Below are 10,766 nucleotides of genomic sequence, written 5' to 3'. Positions count from 1 at the left end.
TTATATGTGGATGTATTGAGTAACTGATTTTTAATATTATAACGTTAAAATATTAAAATACAAGTTTCTGTTCTAATTCGAATTGGAAAAGAACCTTATTATCACTTACTAAAATCCGTAATTATTAACGATATTAAACGAAAAGATTATTCTACTCATCCTGATTCTTCCATCAGGCGTCGTTAAGAAAAATGTCAAAAGAAAATTTGAAGTTGAAGCTTCCTATACCAGGAAATAATACTCTTGTAAAAATCTGAAATGAAATTTTTATATAAGACGAAGGATGATGACTTCACAATTGTTTTCGCTCAACTTATAAATCAATTGATGACATTAATCAGGGTGGCAAGTCTTCCTTTAACTGTTAACTGTTTTATTCGACTTCGATACTGGCAAGTAGACCTGTTTAGAACATTACTATCATTACCTATTGTTGGCATAATCCTGCTTCATGTATCAATTATATAATTAAGCAGTAGCTTGTTTATTGTTACAGAGGATGCTTTCTTTCCCTTTATGTGTTTCCTATTGTTATTCAAACACGAAATATCCCTTAAATATTTCGGAATTAAACTACTTTGCACATCGAATTATTTTCTACATAAAATATGTCAAGAGAATTAAGACTATCTCTTCAATTGATTTCTGTTAAATTATTAAACAGTTATCAAGTTATCAAGACATTCATTATAAATTAATAATTACACAAAGAAAAAAAAAAAGAATTACTTACTTTCAATAGGCTTGCCAAATGAAAATTCTAACGAAAGTTTCTAACTGAGGAGAAACAACAATGAAAATTTGCAGAGAGCTTTTTCCATTTCGGCCACTAACAATATGAAAAAGAACAATTGGAAAGTATTGTTAGTTGAATATGACGTCGCGTGAAATGCGTTACTTATTACGTCGAAATTTCTACGGTAAACCATTCAAATTATTAATACAAATGTTCAATAACTTTTAAATTTTATATAATTCTGCATAATTGAGATAGGAATGAAAATGTCATTCACAGATAATCCCTTATAATTCGAAAGGTGAACGAAATATGTTGAAAGTTCGTAAAGTCGTAAGGAATAGTGTAACGATAATTTTGTGTCCTTTCTGTAAAAACTTTTTCGGGAATCCACCGGTCAAAGAAAGTAAACACCTCATTTTGTTTCGGAGTGTTACGATATTACCGGAAATGTAACAAATTGTTGTTCGCGCGGACTCTTCGGAGTTCGAAAGTTTTCGAGAAGTTCGTTACGGAGGTAACGTTTAAGGTTTCGAAATAGTCTCGTGACCGAGTGATGTCAAGCGACATCATGTCACAAACATTGTACACGTCAGCTGTCCAGTGTTACACTTCACGAAGGAAAGTATTCTTACACTTTGTTTTTGTTTAAAGCGTTTTTTACGTGGGTCGTCACCAAATAATTCTTTGTGTTTCGTAAATGACTATCGTATACGTTTCTATATAAAAAATACCGCTGTAGCCTACTGCTTCTGTGCAACAACCCTAATTTTTATATAAATTTTATAAGAGTATATTCGTATAATGCAAACGTTTGTGATATAACGAGCACTTATTTATTATGACATCGTCACAATGCCGGACTGCAATTTTAATCATATTTTTAATTTATTTGATTAAAAATATAAGCTCTTCACCTTAAATTAGTACTGTAGTGTTTTGCCACTGTACCGATACATCATACTTTTCTGTTAGCAATGGAGTCATCTAACTCCTTTCAAGGGAAAATTTTTTAATTGAAATAATGTGACTTCCGGTTTGCATCTGAAGTTATGTATATAGTTAATTGGGGCCTCCTGCCCTAAGCTTTCTACATTTGGTCTTGAATTTCATCTATTTAACACCGTTCTAGAGAGTAAGGAAAGACAGATAGACGGACAGACGAACGACAATTTTTTCAAATTGCAGTCCAATTAGAAATGAGATAAGTTGATCTTCTGTTTTATATCTAACTCCTTATACGTCTTCTGTTTTAAACTGTATGATTGTGTTTCCAAACTTCAATAACGCGTACTATAGGAATTGTTAAGGGTTAAATATTGAAGTGGCTCTATCAATTTGGGACAAGTTTATTCTATAAAACATTGTTAAAATCTATTTATATTTTTATTTTATTTCTATTTTTAATAAAAATATTATTATATGATATCATAATAAACTAACAGTCAATTCCATCCTAATGTTTTGTAATGTGTTTATTATTTCACAATGCCACTATCATTTCGAAACAGATTGTATATATAACTCGTTAAGGCCTATGTCGTGACGAAGAAGAAATTTTGAAATTCGATTTATCATTTATGGGTTGAGTTATTTGAAGTGAAAATTTGTCATGTAAAATCCGTGAGCCGATTGCTGGTTGTAAACTGGTCGGCGCTACCTGTCAATCGAGTTTACGATTGCTGTTAATTTACATTGATCATACCCACAAATTTTATTTTGATCTTTACGATGGGCATTTAACATGCACTATATCGTGACGAAATCAATTTTTCGAAATTCGCACGCGAGTGTCCCGCGGTCGTACATGTGCGTTTTCACTAGTTATTTGAGTTGATAGGCCTCTGGTCGCACATTTCCGTGTTTTAAATATTTTTGTTGGTTATGACGTTAGAGCTCACTTTACTCTCCCCAGAAAATACCTAGTTAATCGAGACAAATGTGCAGAAAGGAAAACATTGTATGGTGTTTTCTCTTTCCATCAGCATTGTCCGACAATAAAAATCGATCCTCTAACAACGGTCGGCCAGTGAATTCTCATAGTGTTTGCCTCGCTTTACCTAAGCCAATAATTCGCTTAATACGAAACAAAAATATGTAATTGACTTACTTAGCTGCTTGCTATGAAACGCGCTCAATACCGGCTACATTCAAATAAATCAGAAATGAGTTGCTGTACTTTCCCGGCAATATTTAAAATTTCGATAATGCCGTCTGTTATCATACTTTATTAAAAACTTTTTATATTTTTAAATATAAAATGGCAAGAAGCTTAATTTTTGAGTATAGATGGGTTTTATACAAAATTGTAAATGCCAAAAACCAGTAAAATCATCACGAAGTTAGACCCTACTGGGAATACACACGACCCCTATTATCTCCCCTACCCCTCGATCTTTAGTCACTAAAATGTAATAGCATCAATTTCTCTAACAAACAAACCTCCCCGCAAAATTTCAGAAATTTTTAACAAAAAGCACAGGAGTTATTAAGCTTCAAAGAAAGTGAACAAAATCATACCCCACACACACATACATAAAGAAATTGCCGAAGTTTTTTGCTTTTCTCGATGTTTCCAGGTGTCCTACGTCCAAGAATGTAAAAACCTGGGAGTCATTTTTTGACGGATCGCCATACTTTCCCTCTGTATAACAGCCAGAAAAGTAAAAATTACAATTGTAACTGCTTTTCTTTTTACATTAGCTTTTTATTTATTTTTAACTGTTTTTGGAGTTGTGTTTTATTATTTATTGTTAATTTTGAATTTTTGTTTTTATTCTGTTTGTTTTTAAGAGGGTGGTAATTTCATACCGAATGGTATTACCTATAGAATATATAAATAAATAATAGAAGAATATAATAAAACGTATAAATAAATAAATTATCTGTGAAAGTATATGTTTTTGTCATTGACAGCCTTGATGTTTATGATGTTCAATACTTAATTAGACTTAGCTTTGTTATATACTAGGTATTCTCGTGAATGTGCGTACATTTATATAAACTATTTCACTAACTGAAATAACCTATTCAAATTAATTTGATAATACAGTAATACCCCGAACTTTCGCGATAGGTGGGACCGAGCGATAACCGCGTAAGTCAAATTAGAGTAAGTCGGGGTATAATTTCACATATAAATACATACAAATTGTTTTTAATTGGAGCCGGAGACTAAAGAAAACAATAATTTAGAAAAAAATGTTTAATAAAATCTTAGATAATACATATGTATAACAAATTATATTATTAAAATCGTAAATCGAAGTTATTTTGATATAGAAGGCTTCATAAAATCTAACAATTTCGTCTGACGGCTTAAAGTTTTTTTCTCCCGCAAAATTTCCTCGCAGCATGCTAATATTTTTTTTTATTTCTCGTTTAATAGAAGAAACGCGCTTTTCGTTGGAGTCTATATTTTCTAAAATTTGTTACCCCCTTTTCAACTGAGGACTTCTGTTAAGTTTCCAACCGTCATTCGATCTTCTGATTGAACTGGGTCTAAAGTAGGGGTCCCCAAAGTGGTCGATATCGACCCCTTGGGGTCGATAAAAGTTCTCCAGGGGTCGATTAATACACAAGGGTCGAAAGGGGGTCGATTAATACCAAAGAAGATCAATTAAATTGTCTAGGAAAAAAATAGAATATTCCAATAAAAATTCAAAATACGGATATGATCAACAAAATTACTGACTACCCTAATTATAACTTGAGTTTTGCCTTAGCCTACGCCGCTTTAAGCATGTGTTACTCTTTTTTCGCGCATCTGGCAACTGTACTAGTGTTGCAAACATGTTATGAACTCTGGTAGTTCATTATACACAGACATACGTTGCACTGTTACACTCTAGTAGGGTTGTCACTCTAAGTATCTTATATCTAAATGTAGATATTTTGTCCTTTACAAAGAAAATATCGTAATATATCGAAAATCATTAATATAGTGCAGAAGCGTTTGCAAGAAAAAATGGCCTTTCAAGTAAAAATGGAGCATAACATTAAAAGTGCTCAGCAAGTAAACACAGAAATTAAAACACCTTATTTTGTTGCTGAGAAATATAATTGAAAAACTAACGTTTTCAACCTGATTAACAGGCCATCATCAGGTCTAAAAAACGAAAATGGAACAGATACGTTCCATGTATAGAATATAAATATTTAAATCAAAATTTAGAACAAAAATTTTTAAAAATATACAAGAGAAACGGAAGAAAATATAAAAATAACACAAAATAAAATTGAAAATAAAAAATATAATAAATCTTCCAATAAACTAATTCTAGCTTGAGTTTTTAGTGAACTTTTTAATTATGTATTTCCACGCCGACGACAGGCTCTCAGCATCTCTCGCATTTAAACATCTCTCACTTAGCCTACTCCTATATATTTCAATCTTCTCCGCCGTCATTGATATAAAAATAGAGCTACTTAAATCTTCACTTGCACTATCCGATTTTAAATATTTTTCAAACTTGCGAGTACTAAAAGAAAATGAAAAGATTTCCGACCGTGATTTGGAGATACAGTATATATTAAACATCTTGATAAATTAAGAGAAGACTTTAAAGCACGTTTCGAAGAATTGGAAAATATGCATGTTTCCGAATGGTTTGCTAATCCATTTGATGTAAAAATAGATAATGAAAGTAGTGAAACTGGCTTAGAAGATGAATTGAGTGAAATATGTGTAGATCTCGAAGCTAAAGCGTTGTTTAAAAACAAAAACATTAGTGAATTTTAGAGCAATAACAATATTGCCACTAAATATCCCAAGCTCAGAGCAGAAGCTGAACCTTTCTTACTTGCATTCCCAACTTCATACGTGGTTGAAGCTGGTTTTAGCCACGCGAATGCAATTTTCTACAGAGAAACAGATTGAACGTGGAAAACCGTGGTGATTTGCGACTAAAACTTACCAATTTTCAACCGAATATCAATAATCTTGCTGCTTCTCTTCAGAGACATCCATCCCACTAATATCAACTATTTTAATAAAAAGGTATGTCTACATATTTTTAAGGCTTTCAGTAGTAGTCGCAAAATGACAGTAAGAGGTTTTTTCATCCAATATAACTAATGTTATATTTTCAAAGATAAGTGTGTATTTTACGTATTATGACACGTACGGTTTAAGAACTATAGGCAAATTTCCATCTATCCATAATTTTGCTATTATTTTTTAAGATTGTAAATCAGTGAAAAATATCTCCTCTTTCTGTTAATATTGTTTTATTGGGTGGATTTTATAAAATATGGGAACTATAAATTATTTATTTGGGTTGTTATGCGGGTCTCCTTATCGCTTAACATTAGAAATGCAAAAATGATTTAATGTTTTTGTTAAATACTTAATCTGGGGGTCGATAAGAAGGCACATATTCTATAAAGGGGTAGACAGGATAAAAAGTTTGGGGACCCCTAGTCTAAAGAATCAAGTTCTTCAATATCTTGCTCTTGCTCACGCATTTCTATGACCTCATCAATTGTCAGCTCCTGATTGTGGGAATCCAGCAGTTCTCGAACGTCATCACTATCTACTTCTAAATTTATTTGCCTGGCAAAATCGATAACTTCTTCAATCACATTACCAATTTCATCAGTCTCTAGTACTGATTCCGCCTGAGTTTCAGTGGTGAAAAATAGGACAGTTTTTTCCAGACGCCATTTTAAGATTTTTATGAAGCTTCATTCCAAGATTGTCCAATGATTCTCACTGCATCTAAAACATTGAATTGTTTCCAAAAGTCTTTAACAGAGAGCTCGTTGTTTTGTCTCATAGCTCCATGCAGATGGGCAAACGATCGTCTCGTGTAATAAGCTTTGAATGTTTTGATGACTCCCTGATCCATCAGTTGAAGCAAGCTGGTTGTACTTGGTGGCAAAAATACAACTTTCACACGTGGGTCAAAATTAGTTAAAGTTGCAAGAGTATGACATGGCGCGTTGTCGATTATTAGCATCACTTTAAATGGAATTTGTTTAGATTGGCAAGAACGTTCGACTTCAGGTATTAAGTGATGACCAAACCAGTCCTCAAAAAGGGAAGCTGCAACCCAAGCTTTACGATTCGACTTCCAAATCACAGGCAAGTCAGATTTAGATTTATTTTTCAATGTTCTTGGATTTTCCGAGCAGTAAACTAAAAGAGGTTTTACTGTAACTTCAATCACCATCTGCATTCGCGCCAACCATCACTGTCAATCGATCTTTGGCATCCTTAAAATCTGGAAAGGTTTTCTCTACACGCGTGATAAAAGTTCTTTTAGGCATCTTCTTCCAGAACAGGCCAGTCTCGTCTATGTTGAATATGGTTTGGCTGGTATAGCCACCTTCATCTATCATAGCTTTGAATTTCTCTGGATAGAAATGTTGCGGAAAACGTTTTCGCGCTGAAAACGTCGGCCGCAACCTCGCTAATTTCAAAAACAGTAACTCGATATCATATGCTTGACGATATGCATGTGAAGAGCAATACCAATCATAGCCACAATCAATGCTTATTCCCCCGTGGATATGGTCCCACATATTTAAGCAAACAAATATAATAATATTGACTTGTTCATGGTAATACTGTATATCGATATTGTGGACAAAAGTCAATTACGCAGTTGACGAAATTTTCGTTGTAAAGTATATACGCCAGATTTTTATTAAACTTGCAAACACAACGTATCTATCGAAGAATCTAAAATATAATTCTGAAACTTTACGTTTTCATTTATAATCCGTACACAACAAATTGAAGACTTGTTTCTGGAGAGAAAACGAAACAGAAACTAGACGTAATATTAAAATCTACGTCGAAAGAAAATGATTAAAAATAAATTTTATATTATTTTTGTATTTACTTGTTGCAAATAAAATAAATAAAATGATGATTGCCACGAAATAAAAGGCGACTAAAAAGTCCATAATAACGAAAAGACAGCGCTGCTTGACCTGAAAAATAGTCTGTAGTAGCGGAAGTCCGTTATAAAAGAGTTTGTTACAGCAAATGGCTCTACTTATAATTTTCCTATACTTTTAGCCGGACCAACATCAGCCGTCCGTAATAACGCAAAGTCCGTTATATCTGGGTTCGTAATATTAAGCTTTTACTGTACAACATTGTTATATATGTAACAATATGTTAATTATCAAAATTGTCAACGCGGCATTTTGATGCTATCTATCTATAGAAAAATAAAGAATTAAAAAAAATCATCTACGAGTTGTATAACTTTTCTAGCTGTTATGAGATTTTATTCTAAAAATAACTTTTACATTATTAATTATTATAAGAAGACAAATGGTTTAATTTTCCAAATAGGAATGATTTTTAAAAAAAAATTGCAAATGCCAATAACGAGTAAACTTTTCATTACGTCCGACCCCCTCCAGATATGACATATGACCCCCTCGATCTCCCCATTCTCTCGGATTTAACCACCAAAATTTAATAGAATCAATGTTCCTTATACACAAGTCACCATGCCAAATTTCTTCTCAATCTTTAATCCATCTTGCGATATTAAACGAAGTAGACGTCGAATTACACATATATACATGCATAACATATCCATAAAACTTTTTAAATACGGTCGACTCCCTATAACGCTGTTGATTTTCCATTTTATATGAATTCCAGGTTGTACGAGTCACTTAGATTTTACAAATACATGAGCCGTTCACAGCCCGGCACACGTATTTGTAAACTCTAAGTGACTCGTACAACCTGGAATTCATATAAAATGGAAAAATCAACAGTGTTATAGGGGGATCGACTGTGTACTATTTTTAGGTTCAGGAGATGGAGATTTGCAAATAACTCAGAAAGTCGATTTTGACCCGATTCCAATATTTTCCCTTATGCAGAAAATTAAAAAATTTTTTAATTTATTGATGCAAAAATGTAGTAAAATAACAGAATTTTTAGGATAACAAGTAATAAAAAAACAGAACACTCCACTAATCTCCAAGAATAATCTCAACTCTGCTAATATTTCAACGCTCCACTGAACTGTTCCGATTAAAGGGAGTCCATTGTATATTAACTAATAAATTACGCTTAAATATCTCTTTTTATCAATTCTATTCACTTTCATTTATCTATACATTTACACATGAATTAATTTTGTGTAAGTTAAAAAATATAGAGCAGAAAATAGAAAAATTCAAGGACGTATTAAATGTATAATTCTATCAACAAAGTAGCTTTTTAAATTTAAATTTACATATAAATTAATGCATACTTAATTAATATTAATTAATTTTATAACGTTTTAAAACAGAGAAATTATAATTGAGGTATAAGGAAAGGAAATATTGTAATTGATTAAACACTTTCCGTTTCCTCGGTTTGACACCATTCTCTTTCTAGTTCAGAGAAAAATATAAAAATAGTGTTTCATTGAGTAGAGAAAAAATTATAATTTAAAAAATAAATAAATAAATAAATCAGAAAATTATCGCCTCGGGTATATAAAATATAATTAAGAAAATGAACAATTGTATAACCTAAAATTCTACTTTTTTGTGAAGATATGACAATAAAATTATATATAAACTCATTCAGTAAAATAATAAAGAAATAATTAATATTTTAAAAAAAAATTATTTTTATTTAAATACTTGTTATATATATTACAAATAATAACACAGTTAATTTGTTATATATTTTTATATATTATTTTTTTAATACATTAAATTACCATCCAAACCCAAACCCGTGATGGTGAATTGCGGGATAAGCTGGTTTTTTAACAGTAACATGTTTGTACAGTGGAATATGTTTGTACAGGGAAACGTGTTTGTATGCTGGAACGTGATGTTTATAGAGTGACACGTGTTTATGCACTGGAATGTGATGATGCTTGAACACAACAGGCACGTGATGATGCTTGTACGCTGTCACGTGGTGAACAACTGGTCTATATTTTAAAAAAAATGTTCGTAATTAGATTATTTATTAACTATAATTTACAAGAAAAGAATTCTAATTATTATTTAAATATAAAAATTAAGCTTGTCTTCCTTCTTATGAAGAAAACAAGCATTAATTAATTTTTTTCATATACTAATTTCGTAATCATTTTCAACATAAATGATTGCGATATAATTATTCTTCGAAATTAGTTAATTTTAGAAACTGTTAATCAAATTTAATTGTAATTATCTATAAAATTATGAAGCTTTTATTAATAATTAAAAGATTAAACTTATTTTACGATTAAAACAGTTATATTTAGTCGAAAGATAACTTGAAATTTCACTAAATCGATGACACGATAAGACTATATTCTAGATATTACTTGATACGTAATATCTATATATTTATCAATTTTATATAAAAAAAATTACACGATAAAGTATGATAAGCTGATGTATAGATTCTTATATAAGCCTACAAAAATATATACCAGCATTTGTAACTAAATTATAAGGAAAATGTATAATAATTTAAGATAAATCTTGTAAAATATGAGAGAGAAAATCATATGCTGCACTCATTAAATGCAATTTTTTTTTTTTAAATCTAACATTTGTATAACATAAAAGAAAATAGCATTGAGAGTCGCATTACAAAATAACATCCTTTAGTCTTAAATATGATTAATGAATTATTTCCTGGCAAATGAAAATTAATTCGTACGAATAAAATTTACTATTTTTAGTGAATAATATCATTAACTTCTTTTTCTTTAAATGCTTTATTTTCATATAAAATATTTTTAATTATGTTTAATGAGAAAACTGACTTTTAAATTTGCATTTTTTATTTTAAATGTCGCAATGAGATTATTTCGTCATATCTGAGTTTTTCTTTAATTATTATTATTATTGTTTTAAATACAATTGCAGATTATCTGTTAATTGTAATTAAATTTAACAATAGAAGTAAAATTTTTAGAAAATTATTATATTTTCATTTATAGATTTTTATCTTGATAATTTTCTTTTGGATTTTGACTAATTAAAATTAAAACTTTGGGACTTTGGACAATAAAAAATATAAAAAATGTTCACATAATTCTCACAAAAAAAAAAAAAA

The 10,766-nt window shown here is 30.6% G+C and overlaps 1 protein-coding gene across 1 annotated transcript; it reads right to left on the bottom strand.

Moving 5' to 3' along the window:
• Nucleotides 1–6,154: 6,154 nt before the first annotated feature.
• LOC111641104 (tigger transposable element-derived protein 1-like) lies at nt 6,155–6,909 on the bottom strand. The gene is made up of 2 exons (XM_023387223.1): nt 6,451–6,909; nt 6,155–6,355 (listed from the first exon to the last, which is right to left on the bottom strand). The coding sequence occupies exons 1-2, from the start codon at nt 6,907–6,909 to the stop codon at nt 6,155–6,157; spliced, it is 660 nt and encodes a 219-aa protein (XP_023242991.1).
• Nucleotides 6,910–10,766: the final 3,857 nt, after the last annotated feature.

Source organism: Centruroides sculpturatus, unplaced genomic scaffold (genome assembly GCF_000671375.1).
Source record: "Centruroides sculpturatus isolate CEXI.00-Female unplaced genomic scaffold, Cexi_2.0 scaffold1184, whole genome shotgun sequence".
In the NCBI taxonomy this organism is placed as follows: domain Eukaryota; kingdom Metazoa; phylum Arthropoda; class Arachnida; order Scorpiones; family Buthidae; genus Centruroides; species Centruroides sculpturatus.
Note: the sequence above shows the minus strand (reverse complement) of the source record. Positions and strands in the feature narration are given on the sequence as shown.

Coding starts and splice junctions, on each gene's coding strand:
- LOC111641104 (XM_023387223.1), bottom strand. CDS start 6,909: ATGGTGATTGAAGTTACAGTAAAACCTCTTTTAGTTTACTGCTCGGAA. Junction 6,356..6,450: donor AATTCAATGTTTTAGATGCA/GTGAGAATCATT, acceptor ACTGAAACTCAG/GCGGAATCAGTACTAGAGAC.